The sequence below is a fragment of the Anastrepha obliqua genome, chromosome 3 (genome assembly GCF_027943255.1).
Source record: "Anastrepha obliqua isolate idAnaObli1 chromosome 3, idAnaObli1_1.0, whole genome shotgun sequence".
Taxonomy (NCBI): domain Eukaryota; kingdom Metazoa; phylum Arthropoda; class Insecta; order Diptera; family Tephritidae; genus Anastrepha; species Anastrepha obliqua.
This window is the reverse complement of record NC_072894.1, coordinates 673938-692389: the sequence shown is the minus strand read 5'-3', so window position 1 is coordinate 692389 and position 18452 is coordinate 673938. Positions and strand designations below refer to the sequence as shown.

General features: G+C 34.5%; 5 protein-coding genes across 7 annotated transcripts in view; 2 read left to right on the top strand and 3 right to left on the bottom strand.

The window, feature by feature from the left end:
* Positions 1-10: 10 nt before the first annotated feature.
* LOC129240184 (histone-lysine N-methyltransferase E(z)) lies at positions 11-3917 on the top strand. Of its 2 annotated transcripts, XM_054875795.1 has the most exons (9): positions 11-227; positions 284-958; positions 1017-1177; positions 1450-1464; positions 2336-2436; positions 2493-2682; positions 2745-2881; positions 2944-3373; positions 3429-3917. In XM_054875795.1, exons 1-9 carry the CDS (start codon positions 106-108, stop codon positions 3836-3838), a joined length of 2241 nt encoding a protein of 746 aa, XP_054731770.1. In that variant the 5' UTR covers positions 11-105; the 3' UTR covers positions 3839-3917. The 2 variants fall into 2 exon arrangements, with proteins under 2 accessions (XP_054731770.1, XP_054731771.1); XM_054875796.1 differs by lacking the exon at positions 1450-1464 and having other exon boundaries at positions 13-227.
* LOC129240188 (chromosome transmission fidelity protein 8 homolog) lies at positions 3831-5637 on the bottom strand. The gene is made up of 3 exons (XM_054875801.1): positions 5506-5637; positions 4266-4392; positions 3831-4207 (listed from the first exon to the last, which is right to left on the bottom strand). The coding sequence occupies exons 1-3, from the start codon at positions 5523-5525 to the stop codon at positions 3905-3907; spliced, it is 450 nt and encodes a 149-aa protein (XP_054731776.1). The 5' UTR covers positions 5526-5637; the 3' UTR covers positions 3831-3904.
* A 65-nt stretch (positions 5638-5702) lies between these two features.
* Positions 5703-6899, top strand: LOC129240186 (ubiquinol-cytochrome-c reductase complex assembly factor 1). Its single transcript, XM_054875797.1, has 4 exons — positions 5703-5836; positions 6000-6194; positions 6247-6498; positions 6552-6899. The coding sequence occupies exons 1-4, from the start codon at positions 5780-5782 to the stop codon at positions 6831-6833; spliced, it is 786 nt and encodes a 261-aa protein (XP_054731772.1). The 5' UTR covers positions 5703-5779; the 3' UTR covers positions 6834-6899.
* Positions 6868-7856, bottom strand: LOC129240187 (uncharacterized). 2 transcript variants are annotated; one of them, XM_054875800.1, is made up of 3 exons: positions 7774-7856; positions 7567-7677; positions 6868-7513 (listed from the first exon to the last, which is right to left on the bottom strand). In XM_054875800.1, exons 2-3 carry the CDS (start codon positions 7577-7579, stop codon positions 6993-6995), a joined length of 534 nt encoding a protein of 177 aa, XP_054731775.1. In that variant the 5' UTR covers positions 7580-7677; positions 7774-7856; the 3' UTR covers positions 6868-6992. The 2 variants fall into 2 exon arrangements, with proteins under 2 accessions (XP_054731775.1, XP_054731773.1); XM_054875798.1 differs by having other exon boundaries at positions 7567-7846.
* A 4398-nt stretch (positions 7857-12254) lies between these two features.
* Positions 12255-18452, bottom strand: part of LOC129240454 (ice-structuring glycoprotein) — an 89485-nt gene continuing 83287 nt past the window's right edge. Inside the window, exons 14-16 of the mRNA XM_054876247.1 lie at positions 17704-17858; positions 16130-16196; positions 12255-15824 (exon numbers count right to left, since the gene is read on the bottom strand). Coding sequence (XP_054732222.1) covers positions 15780-15824; positions 16130-16196; positions 17704-17858 — 267 coding nt within the window. The 3' untranslated portion in view covers positions 12255-15779. The remainder of the gene's footprint in view (positions 15825-16129; positions 16197-17703; positions 17859-18452) is intronic.

The following is an 18452-nucleotide window of genomic DNA, read 5'->3' as shown; positions in this document are numbered from 1 at the left end:
ATTGTTTTTGCCGCCACTAATTTTATTTTTCTAATGTCTTCATACTGCAAAATTGTCTGAATTGTCTTTTAAATATTATTATTGATTATTGATTATTTATGAAAAATGAGTTCAACAAAAGTTCCATTAGAATGGAAGCGACGTGTTAAAACGGAATACATGAAAATTAGGCAACAAAAGCGCTATAAGCGAGCCGACGAAATTAAGGAAGCTTGGATTAAAAATTGGTATGTATTATAGGAACACTGTTTTCCTTGAATTATTTTTAATACTCGTTATTTAGGGAAGAGCATAACTACAATGTACAAGACCTCTATTGCGAGCCTAAAGTGTGGCATGCGCAGCCTTATGATCCGCCACATTTAGATTGCATAAAACGAGCCGAGGTGTCCGGCTACAACGGCGCTGGTCCGCAGCGAGTGCCAATTTGTGTAATAAATGCTGTTACACCAATACCCACAATGTACACCTGGGCTCCGACTCAGCAAAATTTCATGGTAGAAGATGAAACAGTTTTGCACAATATTCCGTACATGGGGGATGAAGTACTGGACAAGGATGGAAAATTCATTGAGGAGCTAATAAAAAATTATGATGGCAAAGTGCACGGAGACAAGGACCCTTCTTTTATGGACGACGCAATCTTTGTTGAACTGGTGCACGCTTTAATGCGGAACTACACTAAAGAGGAAGAAACATCGTCCAGTGTTGCTGGAGGGGGGCAAATAAAATCGGAAACAATAAAGGGGGACACGGTTACTAAAGACGATAAAGACAAAGACAAACTTAAGGATTCAACTATCAATGTGAAGAATGTGAAAACAGAGGAAGATACTAATATCCAGAAGAAGGAAGATATGGAGGTAAAGGAGAAGCTTCCGTTTCCTGCTCCAATTATTTTTCAAGCCATTAGCTCCAACTTCCCAGATAAAGGAACGCCACAGGAATTAAAGGAAAAGTATGTTTATCTTTTGCTCAATTTAAGACTACAATATTTATGTGTTTTAACATAACAGATATATTGAGCTCACTGAACACCAGGACCCAGAGAGACCACAAGAATGTACTCCTAATATTGATGGGGAAAAGGCCGAAAGTGTGTCTCGAGAGCGGACTATGCATTCATTTCACACATTATTCTGCCGACGGTGTTTTAAATATGACTGCTTTCTACACCGTAAGTATTATTCTTTATGTCTTTAGCAAAAGTGAAACATTCATTTAGAATTTTGGAACAAGTATAATGTTGATTTTAATTGTTAATACCAATATTAAGAAGAAGGTGTATTCAGCAGAACGAATAAGTTTTGGTTTAAACCATATTTTTTCCTTTTTCTTTTTCGTGCAACATACGTTTGCCCATTATTACCCAAATGAAACCTTTAAAAATGCTAATGAAACTTCAAATTGAAACCGAAAATTTGATACTGAAATCGAACTGCAACTTAGGTCACCAAGCGAACGGTGAGTTGTAGTTAATAGTGCATATGTATTTATAAGCGTCATTTTAAATTAATCGGAATCGTCAACCATTTCTCACATAACCAATCAGCATCACCACCACTGCAGATAACTACTAGCTCGAAAATATCGTTTCATTCGTTCTTCCTAAGACTTTTTAAATTCTTTCAAATATTTGAAGTGGAAACTACATAGCTAAAACTATTTGCTAACTTCGGCAGCAACTCTATATGTATACCAAGTATATATGTATGTATATTGCAATAATGCTACCGATCACCCAGGCATTCTGTTTATTTAATTTAATATTAAACAGTGATGTTGTAAGTTACCATTTGCTAAATGATATATTGGCTTAATAGATTTTAATTAAAAATTATATAAGAGTATCTTGTGTTCCTAAGTGTATTATTTTTGTGCCCGATGTATTAGTACGTGCATAATTTGAAATATGAAAAGCATTCCAGAAAATGTTGGGAATGAGAACAAAATAGAGCAGCGGTGGGCACCGTCATCTTTTGCGTTGATTCCATGTCACCCTCATAGAAGATACATATGTGTATTTATGTATATAACTATTAATAAGTGTGTTTGTGTGTGTATCCAACTTGTTAGGATAAGTGCTGAGGAAAACAGTAATTTAAATGAATCGAACAACTATACCACCCATTTTATTGGAATTTAACAAGAACATGTTCTCATCAACCTCATTTACCATTTTACTACACAATGCATCCACTCTTCGCATCACCGCATTTTCAGATGTCTAACCTTCAATGTTAGTGCATTAAAATCGGTGAAGCTAAAATGTGCTCACTAATGATGTGAAATATTATTTAATTGATTGAATTAATGAATTTTCGATTTGGGATAGGTCTTCAGGTCGGCCATGCTGGGCCGAATTTACAAAAGCGTCGTTTTCCTGAGCTAAAACCATTTACGGATCCCTGTAGCAATGCCTGCTATATGTTGCTGGTAAGTAGCTTGAGTTATACTTTTATAACTTCAAGTAGTATGGTATTTTTTGGTAGGACGGCATGAAGGAAAAATTGGCTGCTGATAGTAAAACACCTCCAATAGATTCGTGCAACGAAGCTAGCTCTGAAGACAGCAATGATAGTAACAGCCAATTTAGCAATAAAGATTTCAATGCAGAGAATGGCAAAGAAAATAGCATTGCTGTGAACAGTGCTGTTTCCGCAGAAATAAGTTCTATAATGGGTAAAAATTAAATTACCGTTGTTTGAAATTGACGATGTTTAAGGTAGAATTGCTTATTTCAGCTGGGATGATGAATACAACAAACACAAAGTGTGACTGGACCGGCGCTGATCAGTCTCTATTTCGGACATTACACAAAGTATTTTTGAAAAACTACTGCGCTATTGCTCAAACTATGCTAACGAAAACATGTCAACAAGTATGTAAAAAATTTGAGTGGTTTCTTTTTCCTATGACAAGCTTTCTTTAATCATTTCTAAGGTGTACGAGTTTGCTCAAAAAGAGGAGGCTGAATTTTGTATTGAAGAGTTGCGTCAAGATTATACACCACCAAGAAAGAAGAAGAAGAAGCAACGATTGTGGTCGCTCCATTGCCGCAAAATACAATTGAAAAAGGATTCGTCGTCGAATCATGTGTATAATTACACGCCGTGCGATCATGCCGGCCCATGCGATATGAATTGCTCTTGCATACAGACACAGAACTTTTGTGAAAAATTCTGTAACTGCAGTAGTGACTGTCAAAATCGTTTTCCTGGGTGTCGTTGTAAGGCACAATGTAACACAAAACAATGCCCTTGCTATTTGGCGGTGCGTGAGTGTGACCCAGATTTATGCCAGGCCTGTGGGGCCGATCAGTTTAAGCTGACGAAAATCACTTGCAAAAATGTTTGCGTTCAGCGCGGATTGCGTAAGCAGATTCAACTTTTTACTTATTGTTTGTTGCTTATATCCGTTTATTTTAGACAAACACTTACTAATGGCACCCTCCGATATAGCCGGTTGGGGTATATTTCTCAAAGAAGGAGCTCAGAAAAATGAGTTTATCTCGGAGTATTGTGGCGAAATTATTTCACAGGATGAAGCCGATCGTCGAGGCAAAGTTTATGACAAGTATATGTGTTCATTTCTGTTCAACCTCAACAACGATTTTGTGGTAGATGCAACACGTAAGGGTAATAAGATACGCTTTGCTAACCATTCTATAAATCCGAATTGTTACGCCAAAGTAATGATGGTAACCGGCGATCATAGGATCGGAATATTTGCCAAGCGAGCGATTCAACCTGGAGAAGAGTTGTTCTTTGACTATAGATATGGACCCACAGAACAGCTAAAGTTCGTGGGCATAGAAAGAGAAATGGAAATTGTCTAATTTTAAAATACAAATATGTATTCATCTTTTGAAATATCATTAAACATATTTTTAAATACAATGTTCTTATACTGAAGCAGCCACATTCGCAATGATTGGTTTTGGTCGCGATTTGAAGGTAAGTTTTTTGGTGCATACAGCGCGAACTATATACTCGGTACATTGTCGGGATTTATTTTCTAAAGCAACTGTGCTATCGAGGACAGTGCAATCGGCGGTCCTATTTAGTGTACTATTGGAATCGTATGTTGCACTCATTTCGCTCAACAATGGTCTTCGTTCATTGCTTTTAGATTTCTCGAGTACCGCAAATGGAGTTTCCAGTTTTTGCTCACGTCCTTGTAGTATGTGATGACCAATTATAAGTATCTGAAAAACGTGTAAGATTAGAGTTCAAAATTATTAATATTAGGTTTCTAAGTTTTACCGGCTGGCCATATTTATTGTAGTACAAATCGCCTATGAAGAGATCGTGTATGTTCTCCCCAGATCGTATTTCGAGATCACCCTGAAGCTCTACAATGGCATATTCCTCGAGGCCAGTTGGTGAAGGCCTACAAGATATACATATAGAATACATATAGTTGTCGGGACAAAAAAAAAATGTTTTTCGTAAGCTGCAAATAAGCTCAAGATACTTCAAAAGTTTATGAAGTGGAACAACGTCAAGGTGTCTTTTTAATTTTACCTAGGAACGTAGGGAAAATCCCCCAGAAAAATTATATATGGATATGAGGAATGATATTATTAAAAAAAATTGGGGGAAAATATGCAAAAACAATGTTGGGTAGGCACGTCCCAAAAAGAGCGAAATGAAACTTGTTTAATGTGTAACTAAATTTAATTTTTGATAAGAATATTTCCTTTAATACTTTTTCTGTTTCTGGGTAAGTGACCATTTTCATTTATTACTTTGTATACAGAAAATTATAATAATGACAAGAATACATAGCACTGGAACAAAATATCCATCCACAATCCTTCGGCGGCCGCCGTAGCCGAATGGGTTGGTGCGTGGTTACCATTTGGAGTTCACAGATAGAACGTTGGTTCGAATCTCGGTGAAAGCAAAATTAATAAAATTTTTTTTTAATAGGGGTCGCGCCTCGGCAGGCAATGGCAAATTTCCGAGTGTATTTCTGCCATGAAAAGGCTCCTCGTAAAAATATCTGCCGTTCGGAGTCGGCTTGAAACTGTAGGTCCCACCATTTGTGGAACAACATCAAGACGCACGCCACAAATAGGAGGAGGAGCTCGGCCAAACACCCAAAAAGGGTGTACGCGTCAATTATATATACATATATATATAATCCTTCCCACGACAGTCGGTTTTACGTAACTGGAACGAGCCGAATTTATATCCGGCCAAAGACTGTCACTTCAGCAGCATTCCCCGTATGTAAGTATGGGGAATGTTTATGCTGCTACAACAACATCCATCTACAATCGTTCGCACGACAGTCGGTAGATTCGGTGCCCAACGTCGGCAAAACATCTGGGTTTATTTGCCTCACGAAAAATGTTTTCATAAAACCGTCCGTGGGTTAAAATAAATTATTTAAAAAATTTGAAATTGCGTGGAGGCTTTAACTGTGATTGTATAAAAGATAAAGTATGAAATTATGAACATTTAAGCGCGACACAAGTACAACAATTGTGATGCTTACGTTTTTACTAAAATAGGCATTTTTCCAGTGAAATCAAAATATAGGATTGTCTTTTATGTGCCAGTTTAAACGTTGTCCTATCCCAGAAAATTTGCGCGCTTTATGAAATCAGCTGATTGTGACAGCACTTTTCGCCGTACATTCGGTCTCTTCCACTGAACGTACTTCGGAAGACCGAGCATCGTAGGCAAGGCGAATCTATTAATGAATTCGCCTTACTTCTAAGTGTGTTTACAATTCCTTATAACAATTTTGCAAATACCTGAGTTTAAATATGTTGCGTTTTCCTCTTTTAACGCAAATTTATCGGTGCAGAAGTCGTTTCACAGAGGTAAATTACATAAAATTAGCCTGACAAAGATTCAGTGAAAAATTGCGATATGCATTAGAGCTTATATAAACGGATGTTTGTCTGGCTACTTGCTTTACCATCTTCCTCTTGTCAGTAAATCGAATGCTTAATAACATACTATATATTTTACATACGTTAATAGATTTTGCTGCAAAACAATCCTTTAGTGATCACAGGCTCTGCTACTCCAGCAATAGGTTTGAAGAATTGGACACAGAGCGGGCATAAATATAGTACAACTCGAGCAGATGTGGTCAACAACCAACATGAGGGATCCGATGGCAACATATTGAAACGGGTCCTTAATAAAGTGGGATTTGCACCGAATACAAAAACCGTTAGTTCAATCTTTAATAGCTCTATTTTAAATAATAAAAAATTCTTTTTAGCGTCTGAGAGTGTCAAGTCATATGTTGTATGAAAGCGTGGCTGACAAAATCAATTATTTAAGTTTCTTTAAAGCTTTCGATATGCCGAACACTTTTAACTCCTGGTTCCTAGTAACTGAACTACACGTGTGGATGCTAATGGTTCGAGCTATGGCTGAGGGATCTGAATCTGGTGAAAACGGCCGCTTTCTTCGAAACTGCATTGTGGAGGTGATGTGGAGCGACGTAAATGCACGTGCCAAAAAGCTCGAAGTAAGACTCGTAAATTTTTCAGATATCTTTTTATATACGAAATTTCTTTCTAGACTCATAATCCGTCAAAAACACGGCAGCAAATTGAGATTCTTTCAGAGCAGTTTCAGGCAGCACTAATTGCATACGATGAAGGAATTATGTCCGACGATCGTGTATTAGCGGGAGCCTTATGGCGCCGCTTCTTCGCTATGAATTGTGACGACATTATAAAAATTGAACGTTTGGTGAAGTATGTACGAGAACAAGTAGTTCTATTAGACCAACTACAACGCGAGAACTTTCTAAAAAAACCAAAAATAATTTGGTCAAACTTAGACAAGATAACGGTTTAGGTGCTTGTGTGATAAGAAATTTATAGACACTTCATAAAATACATGAACATATTTTTATTTCTAGTTTTTTGGACATATATATAAGTATTAAAATTTTAGGTACTAAAGTAAAACCACAAAAAATATGGTAGAGTAATTTTAGACCGAGAAAATTGTTTTTTAGATTGTCAGGTCATTAATCCCCTCACCTACTAGTGCTCTTAATTGGCATTTGCACAGGTAAGCCATTATACGACGTTCAATTTCTATTTTACTTTCGTTGCGAATGTTGTTTAATAACTCCGCCATTTGTTCGAAGTTTGTCAAACGCTCTTGAACCAATTCGTCGGGACCTGACAATGCAGCACTTTCCTCATTTTCGAAAATCTCATTTGCTAGTTCTTCAAATTCAACAAAGCCTTCATTATTCGGAAGGCTATCATTTGTTACCCCGTCGCACATTATTTCCTCATCTGCATCTAAATGTTTCAAGTGGAGACATTTTTGTTCGCGTTTATTAGTTCGGAAAGGTTTATCAGGCTTGTTGAAACGTATAGTTCCCTCGAGAAAGCGCAATCTCTCTAGATAAGGCCATGTTGATCCACGAATAATACCTTCTTTGGGACATAGCTCGTGACAGTGGCGAAGTTCGCGTTGAAAATGATTTCTCAAATTGTTCCAACGGCTGAGGCAGAAGTTAGCTGTAAATTAATTTAAGTCAAGGAATCTAATTCCTCTACATTTATCTACTTACGACTGGCTTCCATTTCTGTGGCAATTTGATTCCATATACGATTTTTCTCCTTCAAGCACTCAAAAGTTGAAAGCCCACCCCAATGTCGATGATAGAGCACTGGATGTGGTTCTACCAGAGATATTAATTTAAAATCAAATGGACGGTTTTTTTTATAACTCGTTCTGTTCATCCTTCCTCAAAGTAATAATAATATTTAATACAGACCAGAATAAGTTCGTTGTATTCGTCTTATTCAAGATAATTAAAAACAAAACCAGAGAACATTCACTATGCAGCGACGAAAAATAGTGCGAATTGTCAAAAATCAGCAAAACATAGTTGGAAGAAAGGAGAAAGTGGAGAATAAAGGAGGCTATAGACGACCAACAGCTCACAGTGCTTGCCACTGATAGCGAGCGCCACGCCTGTGATTTTGTGGTTATAGCGTAAAGAAGGGTAGAAAGAAAGAAAACGTGGATGATGCGATTGTTATTTATGCCTGTTTAAAAAGAAAGAGGAAAATGGAGCAAAAACAAAAGAAAGGGTAATTAATTGGCTAATAGAAGAAGAAGAGAGATAACATGGGATGCTATTAAATTGTCTTGAATTGTTTGATATAGATTTTTTTACTTATAAATGCATTTTCGAATTGGTAACGCTTGCAATCATTAAAAATATACATTAATGCAAAACGCGATTGCGCCAAATGAGAGATTATCTGCTACGAGGACTTGAAATCCTTGGCAAATATTTCACTGCAACCCCTCTGCTAAATAGTAGTAGAAAAATACTGAGGAATTATTTCTAAACTAAAGGCATGTAATCCTATCACATCATCTGGTTTTTTGATATTTTACTTTCCATAATGTTAGCACTCAATTAACTGTATTAATTATTTCTGGCTGAAGCCTTATTTTCTCCGCCGATGTGCACTCTTCAAGCATAAACAGAAAATGAGTTAGTTAAGAACCAACTGTCAGGGGAACGTTTGTTTGTTTATTCATGGGCTCTGACGATACAGCGAATTCAGCAACAGTTAGAAACCTTAAAATTTATAATGAAACTTCAATCAATCCTCAACAAACAAGTTTCATTTCAAAGTTGAAAAAACGGATAAAAAATCAATAAATCGACGATGACGCGCTTCGCAAATTTTGCAAATTAGAGCAATTTTGTATAGCGCAAATATTTCTCGACGGTGTTTTTTATTATGTCAAATTAAATACACAAAAGTAATTGAAATTTAAATTAATAGAGCCAATTCAAATGCACACTTATTTCTTCGACAAAAGCTAGAAAGAGTATAGAAAAGGCCAAGCTTATCCATTTTGTTCTGAAAAATAAATGTGCGTCCCGATCTCGAAGTTATGGTTTAAACCACCATCTACAACTACCATCAATTCTTTTGAATCCTTATTTCGCGGTTCTACGTTACCGAAACGACCGGGATTTACTATACATCCGGCCAAGGACTGTCACTTTAGCAACGCTCCCCGTATATGTATGGGGAATGTTTATGCTGTTACAACAACAACAACCTAATACATATCACAACGAACAAAAATCGGTTACCCACAACGAAATATAATATTTGCTCACAAGAACATCTGTTTTTTTTTTTGATTTTTTTTTGTTTATATGCGGCAATACTTCCATTGCGGCTCCACGGTACATTTTACACGTCACGTCGGTCTAATTTGTTGTATATGATTTAGTTGCAATGCATTATTTTCGTTTTGACAAGCTGTTATGTACGCAGTAGTATTGCTTTTCAAAGTGTCCCGGCTGAAAGTATGCAAAATGGTTTGATTCCGCCATACAATAACCAGAATACAAGCGTCCTGATCCGTACCGCATGCCGCCGAAACCGCTATTCAATTCTGTTGCTTTACAAATATAATAAAAAGATATTCCTACTTACACTTGTCGCTTGTGAGCTAAGGCTATAAAAGCCGTCTTCGATTCGCCCCCAAAAGTTATGAGTCATGCAACAATATTGGCTGAGCTTGCCCAATTTCAGCCCAGTAGTGGATACTATCGTTGGCGTAAAGCCTCCATGCACCCACAGGAGCGGAACGTGAACGCAGTAACCTGATGTGTCAATAGACATAAACGCGGCTCCACGTTGAAGAAATGCTAACGCGGTTCCAGGGTGGAAATCAGCCGAGGAGGAGGAATATTATAGTGTTAGTGGGAGCAAGCTCCACATACCATTGGTATGACGTCACCTTTGATAATTTTTCTGACATTTTGATTTCAACCTACTTACCAAAAAAAAAAAAAAAATTATACCAGTTTTATTAAGTACATATAACCACACTCGCTAGTGACGAATCCTGCTCGATAACATTGTTGTTGCTTTCACATACAAATTTTTCGTCAAGCGGGCAGAGCCCAAATATGGCGAACATAGAAGTTGAGAATCGAATACGACCAAACACAGCAGTTTGATTATTTATGAATTGTTTTGGCTTTAACATACAAAAGTGAAATGTCAGAGTACTCTGAGTCAAAAAATTGTTTACAAGCTCTTCACAGAAGTTCGAGAAGATGTGTATGACGACGCTCGCTCTGGACGCCCAAACACATCAACAACCGATGAATATGTTAAGAAAGGGGGAAAAATTGTTATGGAGAATCGTCGAATCACTATTAGAGAAGTTGCTGGGGATATCGGCATATCGGTTGGTTCATGCCATGCAATAGTTTTGAAAATTTTGGAAATTTTGGACATCGTGTGGCAGCAAAGTTCGTTCCAAAATTGCTGAATTTTGACCAAAAACCACGTCCCACATCCCACGTCAACGGTGGTCCAGATGTGCTTAAAAGGCTCATAACTAGTGACGAATAATGGGTATATGGTTATGACATCGAAACCAAAGCCAAATCGTCACAATGGAAGAGTCTAGGAGAGCCAAGAGTCGATAGCAGAAAATCGCTAAAACCGTGAACATATCTTCGAGACGAGTGTACCAACATAAAAAAATAATAATCGCAAGTCGATTCCTTTTGTTGCCTCGTATATCCTTTGTTGACGAAATCAGTTTTCAGTGGTTTAAAAAGTCAAAAAAGATATCAATTTGATTGCATATATGTATATACATAACTCATTTCTGCTTTATTAATTTTTTCCATATTATTTTATTTATTTGTGTGTGTGTTTGCTTTCAAAATTTCACAGTTCACAACCTTACAAATTGAAAATTGATGGATGATATAAGACCAACAACAACAAGTGGGAATAAAATTATTTATTGTTTTATGTTTTATTCATTATATGCAAACGTTCGTTCTCAATGGAAGTCTGACTCGAGAATTATGTCCGGGTTGCAATTCAGTTTCATGAATTTCGAGCTTTGCATACTTCGATCAATCGATTCCTTAATAGTTGCTACTGACTTTGATATACATACATATGTATGTCTTTAATTTTCCTCTCCCCTAATAGGAGCTTATAATTCAGCAATATTTATCCAAATATTTATATATTATGTAGATTTGTGCTTCCTTTTTGTTTTAAATAAGCGCAAATAAGGAAAAGTGAGGAGTTGAACGAAAAATGTAAGCAAACGAAATACGACTTTTCTGAAGTACTTTTCAGAACATAAATTCCCATAAAAAATACCCAACTATTTAATAATAAAAAATAAAAAAATATTAAAATTTTCATTTTTAGAAAATTAGGGCAAAGAAAGAAGGAGCGGGACGGTAAGAAACGAGTATTACATATAAATGTGAATTGAAAAGTTTTACAATTTGGCACACTTTACGCTCTAAAATGTATTTATTTTTAAATTCATGTTTTTCATATGTTTGCATTATCTTATTAAAATTTGAGCAAATATTTTTGCTTCTGCATCTTTTTTGTGCTAACATTTTTAAATGTTTACGTAATTTTCACAAATCTATGATATTTTAAATAATTTATTTGTTTACCTTTTCTTTTACCTTTTTCATTTAGACTTTTTCTGATTATGTATTTAATTTGCCAGCAAAATTTGCACATTTTCACTAAAAAATATTTCCATTCATGTTGTTTAAATTTTTTTGATCAATATTTTCGGGTTTTAATTCTATTGGTAAGTTTACGAGTATTATATTCCTATTCCTTTGTATTCTTTTTCTTGGTCATTGAATTGAGTTCTTGTTATATATTATTTTTACTACTTGTAATGTTTTTTATTTTTATTGTGTTTTAAAACTTTTTGTAACCTACGTAATTTAAGTTGAGATTTTTAGGCATTTTGCTGCTTGCATAATTGCGGTGAGTAGAAGAGGAGGTTCGGAAACTGCTTGCTTTCTTGTTATTAAGATCTTTGGGTTTGACATGGAGCTCTTGAAAGTGAGCCAAATTTTTTAGAGCTGGGGGCTTTGTTGAGAGAGATGAATTGCTTTTTAAGCTCTAATTGTTTTTAGCGTATTTTTTGGGCTTACAGGGGTATAAATAAAAGAAGTGAAGAAATTGGATTGTGAAAAATCTCTGCAGCAGCCATAAAAAACCATGTGTTCTAATAGATGAAGTGAGGGGACAGCACTCATTTATGCTTCCAAGGTGCTGAGTGGGGAGTCGAATTCATCGCGAACCTGACATGGTATAGTTACTGATGTGCACACGAGTCTAAAATTGAAAACATTCTGCTTTCACATGTTATTATTTTTTTAAGTTTCTGTATATGTATCTTTATATTACCACTAACACACTTCCCTTTTATTTTTTAATAATTTTTTTAACATTTTTCTTTATTTCTTATTCAATTAAAAGCTACAAGTAATTTGGCAATTGATGGATTTGATTACACTTTTCACTCCTACGTAGTCATAAAATACTACTCGCTTTTTTAATTAACTTTTGTTTTTTCTTTTATCTCTAATCTACTTAATGCACAAATCAATTGAAACGAAAATTTTGCGAACTCTTTCACATTCGACAGTATTTAGACAGTTGATTATTTAATTGTAAAATTTTAAAAAGTAAATACTAAAGTAAACGTACTACAAACTAAAATTAGAGCATATTTTCTCATTAAGACATTAAACTTTGGCTTCGAGTAAAGTAATTTATAAACACAGAATAATATTATATAATATATTAATGAGTTTGGAGCTAATCGACTTCTAAAAGAGCTAAAAAAGCCGATTTGGTGTGATTAGTTTATTTGATGGCATTTGGATTTATCCACATATATAAATGTCATTTTACTCCACACTTAACTGTAATAATCTGTATAATAATGTTCGCGAGTTTTAAGTGATTCATAAATACTTCAAGTGGTATTTTTCTGACACTTGTACATTGTTTTTGTTTCATATTTGGTTTTTATAAATTGCTCAACTCTTAAAAATATACTTGTACAAATTCCTAATTTCTATTACATATTGATTCATGTATACTTTCACATCATAAGTAAAACAAATATTTTATGGAAGTTTTTATAATCTATTATGCGTATATTTTCTTGCTACTTGTGCTTCTAATTTGTTCGCGTGTGTTTTGTTTTGTAGGCTTCGGTTTTGTTTAAAATATGTTTGTGTGTACGTATAGTTTGTGTCATTTATCAGCAATTTTAGTTGCAGCGCGACAGATTCATACTCGAACACTACCGTATGCAAAAATTCATAAAAAATTTGATTTTCATAGAACAGATCGTATAGACTCTACTTTTACATACACATCTTACAACATCGTAAGTCATATTTGAAGGATACTACTACATGATAAATTTAAATATTCTTTATATGACATAATTTGAGCAAAATTCATTTCACTTTTAGTGCCCCCTTGAGTGACGTACAGGAAGTTTTCGTTATTTCTTATATAGTGCGAGAGCAAAGCTAATACGCCGCACTGTAAAATACAATTGTTTTGCGCCATCGAATTTGTTTTACAAAACTCTACTTTTTATATTAAAAACAAAAAGTTAATTATTGATTACTCACAATTTGAGTTATTTTAGCTGCATTCGTAAATACTTGGAGAATTGTTTAAAACACCCTTTTTGTGGTCTTCAAACTGCTCCGTTGAGTTTTTATTATTTATTTTTAAGCGGCTATAAGATACTATAACACATCTCCTAATTATTTAAATGAGGGTACGAAACAAGAAAGACTCTGATTGCATTTCGGAGTGCGGATATTTGGAAAACTGAATTCTCCTTAAATTCGGGGTATATTGGAAGCGTTTTTTTCACTTGTAACTCTTTTGTATTTACTTCATATTTAAATACAAAACCGTTTCCTTTTCATCAATGTTTAACAACTTTGAATACGATCTAGAAAAGAAAAAAATTAATTTGACAATAAAAGAGTATAGTTATTATTTTCTTCTTTTAGGGATATGTCTACGTGTCAATTTCTTATCGCATTAAGTATAGTTTCTTCATTACTGATTAATTCATGTAAAATAGCCTTTTTTCTTTTGAATAAAGCAATTTATTGAAATGCTTATAAGCTGCCAATGGAAACAAGTAAGAAGTCTATCTTCTATATCGTTCAACTAAATAAGCGATTAAGTAACTTTTAAAATGCGAATGGGGATTTAAAAACCATAAAATTATGTCAAACATTATGCTCTTTGAAGTAAAAGTTTGTCTAAAATATTAAAAAAATATTATATTATATTATAATGACTCACAGTTAACGAAGTATAAATTGAATGAGTATTCCTCTTAAGAATTTTTAGTTTATGAATGATGATTATTTTGATTTTTAAATTCGAGCATACAGTCCGCAAAAAGACGATAGCACCTCAACATTTTAACCAATTTTAACTATTTTTTTTAATGTTCATTATTAGTATTTTTTTATAAAAGTATAGCTTTTTGTTTAACAAAGCCATGTAATATATTATATTTATGTAATATTTTGAACATTTTTTTATATCGGAGGAAGTGCGTAACATTGTCAGCTAAACAAATTATAAAAAACAAGGGGATTGCTTAGTAGGTTTAAGCTTGCACCTTATTATAATTAAAAATTTTGTAATCTGTAAAATTGCGTACCAAACATTTTTCTAGAAATTCTAATTAAAAACCAGGGAATTTAAAGGGATTAAAAATTTGTGGAATTTCACAAGTTTTCGCATACAATTCTAATTTGGGTTTATACGGTTTTTGTTAGACAATGAGCTACACTTTTATAAAAAATAATGAACAAAAAACAAAAGAGAAATTGTTAAAACTGATTAAAATGTCGAGGGGCCATCGTTTTTTCGCGGACTGCACCTATGATGCGGCAATTTGAGAGATTTATTGGGAAACTTGCTTGGTTTATACTTTTTACAAACCTTTTCTTCACAAGTAAAGTGCCGCGAAACCACATACTCGTATTTGTGTAGTCGTTTTCTCGGTGTACAGTGCTTTATTGTGCACATACACTTTATCTTTATATTTGAGTATTCGCTTTATGCATAAAATATTTGATGAGTAACCAGAACGAAAACCAATTGAAGATAAAAGATTAAAATGACACAGCTTCTGCTCATATACAAATTATCCATTAAAGATAATACAGGAGGTGATGTTGATTTCAATGACAAAATTTCGATTGGAAGTTCATTATTCACCAGTAAATGACTGCGATGGTAATCAGCTAAAATTTTTAATTGGATCTGCGGCTTTACTTTAACCGCTTACAGAGATTCGTCTGCATTTGGACTCATCTCCTTGTTTTTGGTTTATATCTTCTATTCTATTATACTAATAAATATATGTACGTATTTATCATAATTTGAAATATTGGTTGGACGACATTTAATTTAACAACTACGGATTTGTTCTGTTAAATTTTTTCATTGATTAAGTTTCTTATGTTTTTATTTTGTTTTGTTTTTTTTTTTCTTCTTTTTTCATTGCATTTTCCTTTTATGCAAGTATGTTTGTATGTATATGTGTTAGATAAACTTCAACTTATGTTTTATTTTGTAATCTTTGCTTTGCTATACTTTGAATATTTGATTTTAATCTCATCGTATTTACGCTTGGCTTGAGTATTTTTTGGTTGCTTCATTAAAAATTGCATTGTTTCTTGAGCATTTGAGCATTTCAAGGATTTCATGTTTCTCTTAGCTTAACATTACATCTTTATCCTTATATAATAAATTTTAATTTGGTTCCATGTGATGTGTAAAACATTGTGTGAGCGCGTTCGCAAGTGTTGAGCACAGCTGCGTGGAGATATAATGGTCTCTGGACAGCAAAAGCCTGGTGCTCCATGCTTTATTCGGGTATCTTAAATTAATATGGCGCGAATCGATTGAATCCACCTCGATACATTGTTGCCTAGGAACAAATAAAAGAAAATAAGTACGTATTAGAAAATCAATTCTAGGCACATATTCGTGAACACAAATCATCAGTTATAGTTTGTTTTTGCATCAATAAAGTTTTTCATTACATTTATAGTAGGGCGCTAGCCTGAAAAGGACAACTGACCATTTTGCCACGATGAATGTAAATTCCAAATACTTTCAACATGTCTTTCTTGGCAGAAAGTTCAAGTTCACAAAATCGTATGATGAAAAATATACGAATATTCTGATACAAAAGCAAACCCTAAATAACTTCTGTTATTTAAAAATGCTCACCCCATAGCCGGGTACTGGTCCGATACCATGTCCCAAATAGGGATCTCCGTACTCCCTTGCAGCGTAACTGTGTTTTTAGAAAATCAGAACAGCAGCGGCAGCAAGATTGTAAAACAGAATGAACGCAAATTATGGATATTAAAAACACTTAACTGTTATAGACTATTAATGATTAGTTGATTGTAGATGGAAATGTTAATGATTCAAAAAAGTTCTTTGCTATATTATATTTATATTTCACTGGTTAATATGTTCACCGAATGATTGATGGATTGTAGAAGCGAGATTGGCTTGCAGAATCAGTGGCTTTATTTGACGTTAGCAAAAATTATTTAGTTTTGTTAACACTTTGCACACATTAATTAGGGTAAATTCTAAATTAGTTGAGTTTTCGAGGTTTCTTCTCTTTACTTTGCTACAAAAAGAAAAATCAAAAATCAATGCGAAAAAATAAATACTGATTGGTTAAGAGATTTGTAAAAATTAAGCAAATATTCAATTAAAAGTTGGAATCATATTGACTTTATAGCGCAATTCGCATACAAAGTTTTAATGTATACGATTTCTCTAGGGGCATGGTAAAGTTTTTGCAGATCCCAGAGATTCTTTCAGACTTAAAACTAACTAAATTTACTAGTAATGGTGGAAGCCAAGACCTTTACGCAAAATTCACCAGAACAGAACCATTCATGTAATAGTGCATAGCCAACATATCTCTTGGAACGTTTATGTTATTACGGCCAACTTAAACGACTTAAAATTGCGACCATCTATGCGGCAGCTAGTTTTAATTACTTCGACATCTTGGTGGCAATGACAATGTTTCAGCATTGAAAAGCGTTCAATCAACGGAAAGGGAAAATGTTTGAGTTCTTTCCTTTATAATAAGTGGAAAACCCGAGCGAACAAATACAGTGGAGACTCTGCATCTTGTGGTTCACGGGACCAACAACAAATTACGAGTTATCGCGTTTTTCACTTAGAGAGATTGTGATCGAGGAAAATAAAAAATACGAATTATAGATATTACAAATTATTATGGGAGGCTAAATGAAATATCCGACTTTTAGAGATTTTTTGTACTGTAATTGCGCAATTTCATTTATAAAAGAGTTAATTATGCACTTTAATGCGGCTTTTGTTTCACACAAAGTATAAACAAAGTTTTCTAGTTAAAAATGTCGTCGAAAATACTATCATCGACATCTGATGAATTGTTAATTACGAGCTGTAGAAAATTAAATATTAACCTACGAGGTTTTCGAGGTTTTCGAGGGAACCAAATATTACGGAACCAAAAGGTCGGATTCGATTGAATTTGCTTCAATGAATCGAATCCTACCAATTATAAAGAAATTAAAACGCCAAGAAGGAATTATTGAAATCCTACTGCATAGAAACTCAAAAGCTCAACTTAACTAATTTCGTTTACGACTTTCGCAAGAAATTTAAATTTTACTCATACAGACGCGGGCCGAGTATACTTGTTAGTGAAGATGTTATTAGTGGATTAGTAGGGGAAGATGTGAGTATGTGCGTATATATAGAATATGAACAGTCCCAAAGGCACTTACCCCGCGACAGTAGCGTAACCGGCCAGTGTTGGCTGCGCAGCGGCGGCAGCTGCGCCATATGCCGCTCTAGCAGCCACCGCTGTGTAGGTGGTGGCGGCCGTTGCGTACGCCTGCTGTGCTTGTGACAGCGGAGTCTTTAGCAGCGGAGCTGTGGCCTGCAATGGTCGGATATAAAGATAGGTTAAAGTAGTACTTAATTATAACGGAAATGTCAATCGAAGACTGACAAAGGATCAAAGGAGGCGATGAGGTATGATATACGTTACGAACAAACGAACGGACTATGAGTGAGCATCTGCATGTGACTAAAGGTATAAATTAATTAAGGGTGCAGTAAGAACTAGAAGAATGAGTACACATATTTATAAATTTTAGTAAAAAGTCTACTAAATTGTTTGGTGGGGATAGGTTGGGATGGTTAGCGGGAGCTCTGCAATACCTCAGTATTGGTACAATGAGGAAATGGATATTACAGAGATAGGGTTATATCTATTAAAAAAGGAAATAATTATTATTAATATGTACTTATAATTATAGTAATAAAATAGTCCAATGTACATGCTTAGCTTATCAACTTAATAATAAAGAATTTGGGTATAATAATGTGCGGTAAAGTTTGGATTTGTCCCATACAGCAACACCTGGAAAGTCAAGCCAAGCCAACCATTAACCAATATACAACTATTTACTTATGAATAAAAGGTTCTGAATTGAAGCGAGGTAAAGAGAAATGAAAAGCACAGTGAAAA

Bases quoted from the DNA above. Each gene is read 5' to 3' on its own strand.
- LOC129240184 (XM_054875795.1), top strand. From the start codon at position 106: ATGAGTTCAACAAAAGTTCCATTAGAATGGAAGCGACGTGTTAAAACG. The intron at 959-1,016 runs GTATGTTTATCT...TTAACATAACAG, and splicing joins CCACAGGAATTAAAGGAAAA to ATATATTGAGCTCACTGAAC. The intron at 2,683-2,744 runs GTAAAAATTAAA...TGCTTATTTCAG, and splicing joins AGAAATAAGTTCTATAATGG to CTGGGATGATGAATACAACA.
- LOC129240187 (XM_054875798.1), bottom strand. From the start codon at position 7,738: ATGAACAGAACGAGTTATAAAAAAAACCGTCCATTTGATTTTAAATTA. The intron at 7,514-7,566 runs GTAAGTAGATAA...ATTAATTTACAG, and splicing joins CACAGAAATGGAAGCCAGTC to CTAACTTCTGCCTCAGCCGT.
- LOC129240188 (XM_054875801.1), bottom strand. From the start codon at position 5,525: ATGCCTATTTTAGTAAAAAC. The intron at 4,393-5,505 runs GTAAGCATCACA...TATATCTTGTAG, and splicing joins ATGCCTATTTTAGTAAAAAC to GCCTTCACCAACTGGCCTCG. The intron at 4,208-4,265 runs GTAAAACTTAGA...CACGTTTTTCAG, and splicing joins ACAATAAATATGGCCAGCCG to ATACTTATAATTGGTCATCA.
- LOC129240186 (XM_054875797.1), top strand. From the start codon at position 5,780: ATGTTGCGTTTTCCTCTTTTAACGCAAATTTATCGGTGCAGAAGTCGT. The intron at 5,837-5,999 runs GTAAATTACATA...ATACGTTAATAG, and splicing joins GCAGAAGTCGTTTCACAGAG to ATTTTGCTGCAAAACAATCC. The intron at 6,499-6,551 runs GTAAGACTCGTA...ATTTCTTTCTAG, and splicing joins CACGTGCCAAAAAGCTCGAA to ACTCATAATCCGTCAAAAAC.